This window comes from Oryzias latipes, chromosome 11, assembly GCF_053564925.1.
Source record: "Oryzias latipes strain Hd-rR chromosome 11, Olatipes_Hd-rR_3.1".
Taxonomy (NCBI): domain Eukaryota; kingdom Metazoa; phylum Chordata; class Actinopteri; order Beloniformes; family Adrianichthyidae; genus Oryzias; species Oryzias latipes.
This window is the reverse complement of record NC_136247.1, coordinates 22,828,227-22,844,441: the sequence shown is the minus strand read 5'-3', so window position 1 is coordinate 22,844,441 and position 16,215 is coordinate 22,828,227. Positions and strand designations below refer to the sequence as shown.

At 38.6% G+C, this 16,215-nt stretch overlaps 1 gene segment (V, D, J or C); it reads right to left on the bottom strand.

Moving 5' to 3' along the window:
* Positions 1-5,388: 5,388 nt before the first annotated feature.
* On the bottom strand, positions 5,389-6,928 carry LOC101172947 (Ig kappa-b4 chain C region-like). The segment is given in 2 exon segments: positions 5,389-5,838; positions 6,778-6,928. Coding segments are annotated over 2 exon segments (450 nt in total).
* Positions 6,929-16,215: the final 9,287 nt, after the last annotated feature.

The window sequence follows — 16,215 nt, the reverse complement described above, 5'->3', positions numbered from 1 at the left end:
GTTCCTACGGAGCCCCTAGAGGGCCACTGATAGGAAAAAAAATGGAGGAAAAAAAATTTTTTTTTGAAGTAAAAGATTTTTTTTGAAGTAAAAAAAAAAAAAAAAAAACTAACTGGTGCGCAGCAGTTAGTTTCAGGTGCGCACCAGTTAGTATCAGGTGCGCACCAGTTAGTTTCAGGTGCGCACCAGTTAGTTTCAGGTGCGCACCAGTTAGTATCAGGTGCGCACCAGTTAGTATCAGGTGCGCACCAGTTAGTATCTGGTGCGCACCAGTATACCGCCGTCACATCAGACGGCGGTATACACTGTACCGATATTACTACAAATCCCACAGTGCTTTGCAGGTCTGTTGATGCACAGTCAAAACTGGCAAGCGCTCCTTTTTCTGTGACAGTCACTGACAACCATGCTCCAGTCACATCAGACAAATTAATTTCACCCTCCACAAAAATGCCAGAAAGAAAGATGGACAACAGGAGCTTTCAAGACAGGCCTGCTAAAATAATAAGGTGCTCCTCAGCTCAGAGTCTGACCCCAGACATTGATGACCTTGCATCTAAGAAAAGATGCCAGGAAATCTGACTCAGACCAATGTGCAGAGGAAATCAGAGTACAGCAAACTGAGCTTGAACATATCTGTTTCTTATGCAATTTTTCTACTGGTCTGTTCTAATGGTCTGTTAATAGTTGAAATGTTGGATTTCTATTGGATTACATTATTTTTTTTTTTTTTTGTTGTTGGCTTTGAAAAATATTAACTTTAAAAAGGAACTTGAAAGGATTCAAGGAGAAACATTTATTTATTTAAATAAGAAAAGAATACCACTGATGTGTCTTTTATGTCTAATCTAATTTCTCTTTTCTGTTTGTAATATAAAGCTTTGGTTGTTCCAGATTCTGTGTTTAAGAGAAACTAAAGTTTGTTTCCATATGAAAAGGTTAAATATTATAAATAATTTGCAGTTAATATTTCAATAGACATTTAGTTTGGCCTGTGACTTCCCTTCACTGCTGAATTTTGGCACACTGTGATTTTGAGTATGTATTACCTTTTCACGCTATGTTTCATGTTGAGTGGTGACTTTTAAAATCACTCCATTTAAATTATAAACCTTTAGACTCCTCAACAAAAATGGAGACAAAATGAAAAAAGACTTCAGAAATTGAAAACAAAAATAACTGTAAAACACTTAAATGTCCTCACATCACATTGAAAAACTTTATGGTCATGATATTTGAATAAAAGGTTAACAGTGGCTTCATTATAATCTGAAACCAAGTATTACTGCTAAAGATTTATTTGTTCATAAAATTTTACTTCCAGTTTTCTGATAATCTTGATGTTGAGAATGATCTATGGTCATTCTGGTGGAGTCAATGGTAGCATTTCCATAGAGACACTTTGCATCAGCAGCTCCATGCTCCAGTGCTCTGGGAGACTTTATAGTCCTGAGAGTTGAAGACTGGATGACTGACAGCTGTCCTTCATCACAGCAGAAGACACACAAATCCTCCTCCTCATCATCATCCAAAACATGACTGTGATCTGCGTCCTCATCTGGACTCTCCTCTGCTGCTGCTTCACAGGTAAAGTCCAGAGAATCCAACTCCTCTCCTCTATGAACATCCGTCCCTCTGAAATGAAGGCCACAAAAACATGAAGCTGCTTTCTGTTTCTGTCTCTGTATCCTCAGAGTCCAGAGGACAGGTCACAGTGACTCAGCCTGGACCAGTGAGCTCTGCTGTGGGAGGATCTGTCTCCATCTCATGTAGCACCAACAACAGAGGAATGTATGGAGTTTCCCTTTCCTGGTACCAACAGAAAGATGAAGAAACTCCTAAACTACTAATTTACAGTACTAGCACTCGAGCATCAGGGACTCCAACTCGTTTTACAGGCAGTGGATCAAACTCTGATTTCACTCTGACCATCAGTGAAATTCAGGCTGAAGATGCAGCAGTTTATTACTGTCTGACTCTCATAACCCTCAACAGTCAGTTGGTGTTCACACAGTGAAAAACAGTCGTACAAAAACCTCCCTCTCTCAAACTGAACAGAAACTGAACTGATACAGTTCAATGAGCACACACACACACACACATACACATATACAAAAATAAGCACGTGGGGTTTGTTTTCGCCCCCAAAACTTTTATTTTAAGTCTTTTTTAGTTTATGACAGTTTATAGAAATTATTTATATCTGACTTTGGTTCAGTCTGTTGTTCAGAGACAAACTGTCTCCATCAGATGTAAAGTCAGTCAATGTCCTGCTGCAGCTTCAGCTGGTATCTTCAGAAGTTTTTAAAGACAAGAGACCTGATGAGCATAGAAACAATGGAGGTGTTGAGGAACACTTTGTGTCTCTCTTGCTATCAACTTACAGCATTTTCCATCTTTACATTGGAAGGACATGTTGGATGTCTCTAACTCATCCCATCTGACAGAAGTGGACCTGAGTGGGAACAAGCTCCCATATTCTGATGTTCAGCAGCCTCATGATCTGGTGAAGAATCCAAACTTAAAACTGTAGACTCTCAGGTCAGCAGAGGGTTAAAGTCAGTCCAACATCTCCCTACAGAGTTGTAGTAAACTTGAAGTAGTGGAAATGAGGCAAAGATCTAGAGCAGCAGATTTCAGTCACACTGTGAGAGGATGATGACAAGTTTAAGGACAGACATTTAGAAACCAACATCAGTCCTTTTCTTTCAGCAGAAGAACATCAGAGCTGACAGGAAACTGCTGCTTTGAGCAGAACTGAAGTCCCAGATTCTCAGTCTGGTGTTTCATTGCATCACATTCTAACCCAATAGAAAACATTGCTTCTCTGTTGTTGGCTTTGAAAGAGATTTACTTTAAAAAGGAGCTTCAAAGGATGCGGGGAGGGACATACTTTATTGATTTATTTAAATAAGAAAAAAATACCACTGATGTGTCTTTTATGTCTAATCTAATTTCTCATGTGTTTGTAAAATCAAGGTTTGGTTGTTCCAGATTCTGTGTTTAAGCAAAACTAAAGTTTGTTTCCATATGAAAAGGTTAAACATTACATATTAGTTGAGTTAATTTTTCAATAAAGTGACGTTACTTCACTGCTTAATTTTTGCCCACTGTGAGTTTGACACCCGTGCATAAAGATAAATGAAATAAATGAACGACCCTGGGGCTATTTCAGTCAGTCAACTCGAGCAGTGCATTTACCTGGTTACTCCTCCCTGCAGGCGGTTCAGTCTGATCAACTCACCTGTTCAGCGTCCTACTTAAGTTCCAGGTGCGGTCCAATCCTCTTTTTCCATTTCTGCGAGCTCTGCATTCGTCACCCCACCCTACTCCCCGCCTTCCACCTGTTAGCTCCGTTAGGGGTAGTTTAATACCCAAAGTTTTCTATGGAAATCTTTGTTTTATGTATGTGAACGGAGCCTTATGCCAAAAAAGAAGAAATATGGAATAAATCTTCTTTACTGCATGAGTTGTCTGACTGAAATAGCTGTTGTCATGCGTTTCCTTTGCACACTATGTTTCACATTAAATGGTAATTTTTAAAATCACTCAGATTTTAATTTAATTTAAAACTTCCTGACACTGAAATTGCTGACAGCTGATCATCTGAATAAATGGAGCAACTCATCCGAAAATTATACGCCTCTAGTAAAATGGAGACGAAGTGAAAAAACTTCAGAAATTGAAAATAAAAACAATTATAAAACACTTTAACAGCATTAAACAGCTTTATGGTCATGATATTTCAATAAAAGATGAATAGTGGCTCCTTTATTATCTGAAAGCAAGTATTCCTGCTAAGGATTTATTTGTTCATAAATTTTACTTCCAGTTTTCTGAAGACTTGATGATCAGGATGATCTATTATTATTCTGGAGTCAATGGTAGCATTTCCATAGAGACACTTTGCATCAGCAGCTCCATGCTCCAGTGCTCTGGGAGACTTTATAGTCCTGAGAGTTGAAGACTGGATGACTGACAGCTGTCCTTCATCACAGCACAAGACACAGAAATCCTCCTCCTCATCATCCTCATCCAAAACATGACTGTGATCTGCGTCCTCATCTGGACTCTCCTCTGCTGCTGCTTCACAGGTAAAGTCCAGAGAATCCAACTCCTCTCCTCTATGAACATCCGTCCCTCTGAAATGAAGGCCACAAAAACATGAAGCTGCTTTCTGTTTCTGTCTGTGTATCCTCAGAGTCCAGAGGACAGGTCACAGTGACTCAGCCTGGAGCAGTGAGCTCTGCTGTAGGAGGATCTGTCTCCATCTCATGTAGAACCAGTCAGGATGTTTATAACAACAACTATTTAGCTTGGTACCAACAGAAAGATGGAGAAACTCCTAAACTACTGTTTTATTATGTCGGCAGCAGAGTATCAGGGACTCCAGCTCGTTTTACAGATGGTGGATCAAACTCTGATTTCACTCTGACCATCAGTGGAATTCAGGCTGAAGATGCTGCAGTTTATTACTGTCAGAGTGCTCACTACATCAACAGTCAGTGGTTGTTCACACAGTGAAAAACAGTCGTACAAAAACCTCCCTCATTCAGGCTGAACAGAAACTGAACTGACTGCTGCAGCTGGAAGATGCTGCAGACACTGAAACAGTTCACTGAACATCCATTCTAACAAACACACAAACACAATAGATTCCATTCAAGTCAATTTAATTGTATTTATATACCCCAAATTCACAACAACAGTCGTCTGAATGGGCTTCATTGAGACAACTAATGTTACCAGATTTGTTCCTAATTTTCTTCAAGTGTCTTGAGGAACCAGTTTAAGCCAGATATTGTAAACTTTTGTCATTAATTTACTAATCAAATAAATATGTTTTCATATATTGTAAAAACAAAAATAGTGTCATTTCATTCAATTTGCAGCAAAAAAAAGATGCATTAGATTTTTGTTTTTTGGAAGATTTGAAAATCAAACAACAAACTGCTAGATAGGTCTTTTTTGTAAAAATGTGTGGGGTATTTTGTTTTCAGTTTATATTTCTCCAAGCTTTTGACTGCTACTGTATTTATTGTTTCAGTTCAAAATAAAAATTCTGAAATCCTCCTGAGTTTAATAAACCTCGTCCTTCGCTGCAGTTTTAAACATTTAGTTCCTTATAACAAACTCTTTAACATCGTCAGGCTGTATGTCGCTAATTTGCAACATGCCATGAAATTAAGGACAAGACCGAATTTAGCATCACCATAAAAGGCAAAAAAACAAACAAATGAATACTTTTCATATAATAGGAAAGACGTCAAGTGTGAAGGGGTTGGGGTTTTTCTTGTTTGTTTTCTTGTTTATTTTATTCCTCAACATATTTTATCACAATAAAAATACGACTTTGCTTCTGACATAAATAAGAGTCATGAAAATAAATCAGTCAGCAAAAGGTCTTTTTATTTGCAGATAATTTTTACTTGATAAACTGTAACAAATTAAAAAAAGAGTTTAAGAAAAAGAATGCAAAAGAAGAACTGCATAGAAAACAGATTTATAGTCAGAATGTTCCAGTTCAGGACTGGGAGCACTGGTCTCTCCTGAAAGTCTTGGATTCTGGAGGGTGGGATCCTCTCTTGGCCTGACAGGTCACCTTCTCCCACTGGTCTGCAGAGAGCCTCAGGGTGCTGCTCCAGCTGTAGAGGCCGTCCTTCTGCAGCACCCCGGGGCTCCTGCTCTCCTCCCAGCTGCTGCTGCCGACCACCTCCCAGGACAGAGTCCAGTCTGAGGGGAAGCCCTTGTTGGCCACACACATGAGTGTGGCCTTCCCCTGCTGCAGCTCCTTCGTGGAGGGGGACAGCACTGTCAGCAAGGGCGGCACATGACCCACTGCAGAGAAACAGAGAAAACATTTTAGAGCTGAGATGAAACTGCTGAGTGTTTCACTTCCCTCTCTAAGCTCAGTAACCATGGTAACAGACAGGCATCACTGATGAACCACAGAAACAGAAGTTTCTCAACTAAAGAAAAACATGATTTAAAAAAAAAGAACATTTTCCATTTCTAACACTTCTTATGGTTAAACATTTCTTACAGTAACATTTTTAAGCTTTTGTGTTTTTCCAGTTCATTCAAGAGACTCATTCATGTTTCAGGATTTACAGCTGCTAACATTTTTCAATCAAAAATACATCTTCTGTGTTTTTAAGCCTTAGTTTATAATGTTAATTCATGTTCTGATAGTCACAATAAATTATCATCAAATAAACATTAAATGTAACTATAATCTGTTCAAACTGATCTCTATCATTCATCAAAGTGCAGCTTTGTTCATTTTCAATCATTGTCACTAAAAGCTCATTAGAAGATTCTGACAGAAACTGACAACAAGGCTCAGCGTTGTCTTGCAATTATTGAACAGAAACACAAAACGTTCTTCTGATTCACATCTTAGAACAGAATTTTTTTCTCTGAGAAATATTAAAAAAGATGAGGAAGTTATAGATGTTTGAAACTATGAAAACATTCCTGCTGTTTCTTTGACATTTTTATACAAATAAATTCATAATTTACAGATGTCATGACTGAATCACAGTTTAATGTTTGATAACAGCAGAGACTTAAAGTAAAAGTAACACGTATATAATAACATTTTAAAAGCATTTACGGATACATTTTTGAAAGATGTCCTTTTTTAGAACTAAATTAACTATTAAAACAATTTATCTTACCTTAAAGAAATACATTAAGTTGAGAATATTATAAAAAATGTTTTAATGTTAATCAGACCAAAAGTTGAAGTGTTTATAATGAATCAAAAGTACTTACAGTCAACCACCAGTCTGGTTCCTCCACCAAACGTGTACCACAGTGATACAAACTGATTGAAGCGTCGTACAAAAACCTCAGACTGTACAGAGACACGCTCTCTGACTCTGAAACAAACAAACTCAACTGAAATCATGACAGAATTTCTAAAAATAATACATTTTATTGTTACAATCTAAATTGTATTCCGTTGTTGAGTTGTAAGAAAATTGTGCATAATTTTTTTAACTATTGTAATTAAACACAACGTTGTAAATATTATTGCATTAAAGCATAATCAGAAAATTTGATTGAAAGATTGGAAGCTGCCTCAAACAAACAAACTCAAACAAATCTACAAAAAATATTTCATTTTTTTTAATTGCTCAAAATTTCATGATTAACTATGTTACAAAACTAGTAAAAGTATGAAAGAATCCAGGATTAAATAAATAAAATACTCTGATTAACAGAAAACAACTTTAGAGTTATTCTGCTTTCTAGCATTTATTTTATTTTTATTATAATTATATCATATTTTCTTTCAATTATTTGTTTTTTGGGGGAGTTTCACTTTCTTGCTGTTCTCTGCAAATTGTCATGTTTTTTTCCACATTTTGATAAATGGAGTGATTAGTTATTTTGTTTGGATTATTTTTTCACTCCAAGTTGCATGCTGCATTCTGGAAAATTTAAATGCACTTAATTTATCTTACTTGTTGTACAGATTCCTTTAAGATACATAAATAAAAATCAAACGTTTGTGTGTTTGTGTGTGTAGAATAATGTGAGTGTGCAGGAATCCTCATGACATGTGGAGAACTGCAGCTTCTGACTGATTCAGTGTGTTTGCATATGTGTGCTGCCTCTCTGCTTCCAGCAGTTAAAGCTCAGTGTTGATCAGTGGCCGTCCAGGACTGTCTCCATCAGATGTAAATCCAGCAAACTCATTAGTGATGACATTGACTGGTATCTTCAGAAACCTGGAGAAGCTCCTAAACTCCTGATAGCTGATACTACAATCCGTCAGTCTGGTGTTCCAGATGGTTTCAGAGCAACTGCAGTTCAGACTGATTTCATTCTGACCATCAGCAGAGTTTAGCCTGAAGATTCAGGAGTTTATTACTGTCAGCAGCATAACAGCTTCACACAGTGAAACAACTTCCTACAAAAACCTCAAGGCTGCAAAGGAACTGATCAACAGCTGCATGGAAGCAGATGATTTACAGACAAACACCAAAACATTTTCAAGTCTTAAAGTGGCAAAAAGTAATAAAACATTGGGAGTGGGGTCATCTGGACCCCACAAGACAAGTTTTTTCTTCAATGGTTTATGATCTTTACTACTGTCTATGGATTACATGGAATCCTCTCCACATTTATCCACCTTTGTCATGGTAAGGATAACAGGTCAATGGTCATCTTGACCCCACAGGATAGCACAAGGGTTAAACCAAATGTGGAATTTAATAAAAAAAAGTTTTTACTAAAAAAATTATATTGCATCAAAAAAAAAGGTTAAATACAATAATAAACAAATGCAGCAATGCACCTTTTAAGAATTAGTAAAATGTATGTCATGGAGCCTGTCAGCTCTCCTCCCCCTCCCCTCTCTGCTTGGTTCCCGATTTGTCTCAGCTGTGTCCACTCAATTCATCGTGTCTCCAGACCTTCATAAGGAGATCCAGAACCAGTATTCATCGCCAGTTCGTTTCTCCAGATGGTGCATAGTCTGTTCGTTTTAGTAATTCTAGTTATCATGTATTTGCGCTTGTCTAATTTCCCTTTTGCCTTGTCATCAGGATTACCAAACCACAAGTGGACGCCTGAGTTTCCAGATTACCCGAGCAGTATTTCCTCACGGAATCTGCCTACCATGTCACAAAGCTTCACAGAACCTCAGCCACGTCACGAGCCACAGCAGAACCTCCAGCCTCGCCACAAGCCATCCTCCAACATCAAGTTCCACCGCAACTCCTAAACCACACCGGAGATAATAAACTCCATTACCTGCCTCTTAACTTACCTGTGTCTTCCTTCTGGGTTCCAGCATCTGGGTCTGTCTAGTCTAGCAAGTCATGACAATTCATTGTCATATTGAATATGAATTAAAATAAATTTCAGATGTTAAAGCCATTTTATCAAGAAATGTTAAAGACAGAAAAGCATCAGATATTTTTCCAATAAATTTGTCAAATAATACTTCACATTTCCTTCCAGATGTATTTCCTTATCAACCTGAAACCTTTTTTGTTAATCTTACTTCAAATATGCTATTTACAGATTGAAAAAATTAACAATAATAAAGTTTTAGTTTTTTGAGTCATTTTTGCAACATCCTCTTTTTAATTTTTGCATTTCACAGACTTGTTTTGTCGTTCCACTGAATACAGTAAAAATGACATGACTCAGCATTTTTACTGTAATGCAGTTTCATGTTACAAAAGATGTTGACCATTTAATCTAAGATTCACAACAAATGATGAAAAACAAGATTATCAAAACTGTAAAAGAAGTTTGATTCTTGCAAATGTTCAGTTTGAAGCAAACTGAAGAAAACTTGAAATAATTTTAATGTCTAACTGCAATTTTTAAAAAATATTTATATATAAAATGAAAAATTCATATTTTTTCATTTTATACATAAATATTTATAAGAATCGGAGTTCCTGTTGGAGTCAGACAGCCAAAGAATCAGACTCTACAGTGCTGTGGACAAGAGTATAATTTTATTGGAATTACAAATATTCAAAAATAATGTTTAATCATGATTATTTTAACCCCATCTAATATTGCCTTTAAATATTGAATTGATCTTAAAACATGTATTCATCCCACAGGAAGAAAATTATTAAACACAAAAATGTGATGCTCAAGAAACTGTAAGACAAAGTTTAATTTTTATATTAATTTAGAAAAAAAATTTACATCAATAATTATTAACACATAAATGATTTTATTATTTATAATCATGATGATGGGGATGATCCATGTTCCTGTTGGAGTCAGTGGTAGCATTTCCATAGAGACACTTTGCATCAGCAGCTCCATGCTCCAGTGCTCTGGGAGACTTTATAGCCCTGAGAGTTGAAGACTGGATGACTGACAGCTGTCCTTCATCACAGCAGAAGACATAGAAATCCTCCTCATCATCATCATCCAAAACATGACTGTGATCTGCGTCCTCATCTGGACTCTCCTCTGCTGCTGCTTCACAGGTAAAGTCCAGAGAATCCAACTCCTCTCCTCTATGAACATCCGTCCCTCTGAAATGAAGGCCACAAAAGCATGAAGCTGCTTTCTGTTTCTGTCTCTGTATCCTCAGAGTCCAGAGGACAGTACACAGTGACTCAGCCTGGAGCAGTGAGCTCTGCTGTGGGAGGATCTGTCTCCATCTCATGTAAAACCAGTCAGGATGTTCAGTATTGGAGCAACTATTACCTTTTATCGTGGTACCAACAGAAAGATGGAGAATCTCCTAAACTACTAATTTACTATGCTAGCACTCGAGCATCAGGGACTCCAACTCGTTTTACAGGCAGTGGATCAAACTCTGATTTCACTCTGACCATCAGTGGAATTCAGGCTGAAGATGCAGCAGTTTATTACTGTTTGGGTCGATTCTACATCAACAGCCAACTCTCGTTCACACAGTGAAAAACAGTCGTACAAAAACCTCCTTCAGGCAGAGAGAACAGAAACTGAACTGATACAGTTCAATGAAGACACACACACACACACACACACATACACATGCTTTTCTTATTTTACGTTAACTCAATTTCCATTTTTCAATTCATCAGAAATCCGGTTTTCTGATGTTTATTAACAGTCTTGGTTTTAGTTTTGTTCTGTGATCATTACTGTATATGAAGTCTGGTTTAGACTGACATCACCCCAGAGATACCAACCAGCTCTGAGGACACAGCTGTCAATCAAGAAGTTCACATCGGGGGCCACCTCGTTGGAGCCCGCTTTTACAGTGGGGGGGGGGGCATTTTGGAGTGGGGAGGGCATCGGGGCGGATACGGGAGGAGGGTTTTAGGAAGGTGTTGGGTGAGGGGGCTGTAGAGGGTAGTGTTGTGTTTAGGGGGTAGGGGTGGAGCTGTGTGCGCCGTGATCTGACGAGGCTCCAGCTGGGTGATGGACGGCTCCTGGGTCCGTTGGGTCCTGGCTCCGTCCTTGATCCCCATCTCAGTGTCTGGCAACCGATGGCCTAAATGGCTGCCACCAGGGACAGCGGAGTGCACCTGTCCTGTGGCCTTAGGGCCCTGACGCCGGCGTCGCCCATGCTCTCCTGTGCCTGAGGGGTGTTTCTCTACACGTGGCCGGGTGGGTGGGCGGTCCCCCATGCTCGGACTGCGCAGGTCCTGTCGCCAGGGGTACTCCAGGTCAGGGGTCTACAGCCCCCTCTCTCCTGGTCTGGCCGTTTGGACTAGGGAGGATCTGGTTCCCCCAAATAAACACGTGGTACATTTTTACAGTTTGCATGCATCTTCACCCCCATTTGCCCGTGCACACTGTCCCACTGCTGCTGTATCCCTCGGTCCTCACCCAAAATGTATTGATGGACAAAACAAGTATCTTCTGCTCATCTTAGTATTTCCCTCTTGGATGTAATATTTGTCTTTCAAGCAGATTTAGCATAAACGTTATGAAGCCTAAAATTTTAACCTACTCAAATTAGCAACTTGGTCTTTGTATCCCCTCACTTTCTCCCCTTCTTTTTGTTTTCTTCTACCCACCCCCACCCCCCTTTCCCACTTGTCTTCTCTCTCTCCCCTCTGTAAAAAAAAAGAAAATATATCTTTAATTTGTAAAATATAATTAATAAATAAAAAATAATAAAAAAAACAAAATGCAAAAAGGGGTTTATACAAATATACAGCCTGGCTATCCGAAAATACACAACCACTTTTTGTAAATGTAAAACCTGTCCAACACAAAAAGCCTTCAGCTCTCATCTGTTTACTCAGTTATTGGACAAAACAAGTTAAAAAACAAATACAAATTGTTATGACTGGTTTCAGGTCAAAAATGTTTGTCAGAATTCTTATTCTTGTTTTTTATTTTTTTATTTATTTATATATCATTAGGCAGACTTTAATGGACGTGTTGGTGAGGGCAACAGAGGTGATGAGGAGGTGATGGCCAGGTTTGGTGTGAAGGAAAGGAATCTGGAGGGACAGATGGTGGTGGACTTTGCGAAGAGGATGGAAATGGCTGTAGTCAACACTTACTTCCAGAAGAGAGAGGAACATAGAGTGACATACAGAAGTGGAGGTAGGAGTACTCAGGTGGACTACATCCTATGTAGACGAGGTCATTTGAGAGAGGTTAATGACTGCAAAGTGGTGGTAGGAGAGAGTGTAGCCAGACAGCACCGCATGGTGGTGTGTAAGATGACTCTGGAGGTCAGGAAGAAGAAGAGAGGGAAAACAGAAAAGAAGACCAAGTGGTGGAAGCTACAGAATGAAGAAACTTTTGGGGAATTTTGGCAAAAGTTGAGACAGGTCCTGGGTGGTCAGGATGAGCTTCCAGATGACTGGGAAACTACAGCAGAGATTATCAGGTAAACATGTAGGAAGGTGCTAGGTGTGTCATCTGGAAAGAGGAAAGACGGTAAAGACGCTTGGTGGTGGAATGAGGAAGTACAGGAATGCATCCAGAGGAAGAGGTTGGCTAAAAGGAAGTGGGATGTAGAAAGGACTGAGGAAGGTAGGACAGGAGTACAAGGAAGCGCAGCGTAGAGTGAAGAGAGAGGTGGCAAAGGCCAAACAGAAAGCTTACGATGAGCTATATGACAGGTTAGACACAAAGGAAGGAGAGAAGGACTTGTACAGGCTAGCCAGACAGAGAGACAGAGATGGGAAGCACTTGCAACAGATAACAGTGATTAAGGACAGAGATGGAAAGGTGCTAACAACCCAGGAGAGTGTACAGAAAAGATGGAAGGAGTATTTTGAGGAGCTGATGAACGAGAAAAATTACGGGTGAAAGAAGGGAGGAAGATGTGTTTGTTGTGGAGCAGGAAGTAGCAGAGATTGGAAAGGATGAGGTTAGGAAGGCTCTGAAAAGGATGAAGAGCGGAAAGGCCGTTGGTCCTGATGACCTACCTGTGGAGGTATGGAAGTGCTTAGGAGAGACAGCGGTGGAATTTTCTAACGAGTTTGTTCAATAGGATTCTAGAGAGTGAGAAGATGCCTGAGGAATGGAGGAGAAGCGTTCTGGTCCCGATCTTTAAGAACAAGGGTGACACGCAGAACTGCAGCAACTATAGAGGAATAAAGTTGATGAGCCACACAATGCAGCTGTGGGAAAGAGTAGTGGAAGCCAGGCTTAGGAAGAAGGTGGAGATTGTGAGCAGCAGTATAGTTTCATGCCCCGTAAGAGCACCACTGATGCCATTTTTGCTTTGAGAATGTTGATGGAAAAGTACAGAGATGGTCAGAAGGAGCTGCATTGTGTGTTCGTAGATTTAGAGAAGGCGTATGACAGGGTGCCGAGGGAGGAGCTGTGGTACTGTATGAAGTCGTCTGGAGTGGCAGAGAAGTATGTCAGAGTAGTTCAGGACATGTATGAGAGAAGTATGACGGTGGTGAGATGTGCTGTAGGTCAGACAGAGGAGGTCAAGGTGGAGGTGGGACTACACCAAGGATCAGCTTTGAGTCCCTTTTTGTTTGCTAAGCTGATGGACAGGCTGACAGACGAGGTAAGACAGGAATCTCCCTGGACAATGATGTTTGCGGATGACATTGTAATTTGCAGTGAGAGTAGAGAGCAGGTGGAGGAACAGCTAGAGAGGTGGAGGTTTGCTCCGGAAAGAAGAGGCATGAATGTCAGTGGTAGTAAGAAAGAATACATGTGTCTGAACGCGAGGGATCAAGGTAGAAGCATTAGGTTACAGGGGGCTATATGGATGTCTTAACAGAGGACATGAAGTTGGCTAATGTTAGGGTAGAAGATGTCCATAATAGAGTGAGGTAGAAAAGGATGATTCGCTGTGGCGACCCCTGATGGGAAAAGCCGAAAGAGAGAGAAGAAGATTTTTTCTATATCATTCTTTGATTTAAAGATCCTCTGAATGTCCTTAAAAAAATCACAGCAGATCCTCAATCATGTCAAAAATAAGCTTTGACTGAATATCTTTAAAAAGTTTCATCAAACATAAAATGAATAACAATTATCAGAAAAATATGCCAGTTTTTTTTGTACAGTATATCTGATAACTAAACTGTAACTTTATTATTTGTGTGGATTTTTTTTTTCTTATTGCATCTTCATCCAGAGTCTTGACACTTTTGAATGTGGCTGCAGGTCATTCGGATTAATGTGGAATCATTATTTTTTACTGAAGTCTATGTTTAAAATGTTGTTTTAGCAGAAACTTTATTGCTTTAAAGTATTTGAATTAAATCAATGATTGCAAAAATCAATGAATCAATGCTTCATATTTATTTATTCCAACACATAAAAATAATATCTTATTCTATATTTAAGGCAAGAATTGATATTTTTACGGTTCACACAGACAAACTGCTGTTAAAAAACTTTTTTCTTTTACCAAAATGAAATAAACATATTTCTATATTATAAAAACAGTATGTAAAAGTTGGAAATAATATACAAAAACATTAAAAGCATAAAGAAAAAAACTCTACTTAATTCCAACCTCCATTCCACCAAAGAACTACCACAGTGATACAAACTGATTGTGGCATCCTATAAAAACCTCTGACTGTACAGAGACACGCTAACTGACCAATGACTGAAAATCTGAAAAATGTGAGCCTAGTCACATTATTTCACATAAAAACACAGATTAACAATGTGCAATATTTTCACATAAATTCAATAAAAGTGCTTCTATTATTAATTTTGACATTTTGTTTCTTATTTTTTTTTAGAATAAGCATTTAATTTAACAAATTTGCCATTTCAGATTAAATAAAAATATGTTCTTAGTCAAATAATTTTTTTTTGCTTTCCGCATCCCTTTTTTACAGTGAACACAGATGCACTTTATTGTATAAACTTGAAATTTGTATTTTTACTGATAAAAAAAAAACATGATTTTATTTTTCAATATTGGTATTTATTGGAATCCATGTTCTTGTTGGAGTCAGTGGTAGCATTTCCATAGAGACACTTTGCATCAGCAGCTCCATGCTCCAGTGCTCTGGCAGACTTTATAGTCTTGAGAGTTGAAGACTGGATGACTGACAGCTGTCCTTCATCACAGCAGAAGACACACAAATCCTCCTCATCATCATCATCCAAAACATGACTGTGATCTTCGTCCTCATCTGGACTCTCCTCTGCTGCTGCTTCACAGGTAAAGTCCAGAAAATCCAACTCCTCTCCTCTATGAACATCCGTCCCTCTGAAACGAAGGCCACAAAAGCATGAAGCTGCTTTCTGTTTCTGTCTCTGTATCCTCAGAGTCCAGAGGACAGGTCACAGTGACTCAGCCTGGACCAGTGAGCTCTGCTGTGGGAGGATCTGTCTCCATCTCATGTAGAACCAGTCAGGATGTTTATAGCAACAACTTGTTAGCCTGGTACCAACAGAAAGATGGAGAATCTCCTAAACTACTAATTTACTATACTAGCACTCGAGAATCAGGGACTCCAACTCGTTTTACAGGCAGTGGATCAAACTCTGATTTCACTCTGACCATCAGTGGAATTCAGGCTGAAGATGCAGCAGTTTATTACTGTCAGAGTGCTCACTACATCAACAGTCAGTATGTGTTCACACAGTGAAAAACAGTCGTACAAAAACCTCCCTCATTCTGGCTGAACAGAAACTGAACTGACTGCTGCAGCTGGAAGATGCTGCAGACACTGACACAGTTCACTGAACATCCATTCTAACAATCAAAAACACTGACAATAGTCACCTTATGTTACCAGATATAAGGATCTGCTCCTGTTTTTTACTCAGGAAAACCAGTTCAAACCAGATTAGCCCGTTCGTTAATTATTATATTAATTATTATATTAAGTAATATATTTATTTCATCTTTTGCAAAAATATAAAAATAAAATCTGATTAATCCCATGAAGAAGTACGATCGAAAAATTGTGATATCATAATTTAAGCTTTTAGGAAGACAGAGCCAACAGGAGTGTTATAACATCTGAGTGTATGGATGAGTGTGTCTGTGGACAGACTCAACCCTTTTGACTCACTGACTCCTTACAAAGCAGAATACATCTTTAATGAATCAGTGGTTGTAATGAAAAATATATATTAGTGAACAGAAGCAGTCTCATATGTTTTATAAGCTATACTGTTGTACAAGCCTAACATTACTGTAAACTCGCGTGAAATAAATTTTTATTGCTTTAAATGTTCAATGAACTGTAAATAACTGCATAGTAGTAATTTAAATAGTAGTAGTTATTTAACAAACTAAAAACAAAGCTGCAAACAGATTTTCCACATTAATGCAGA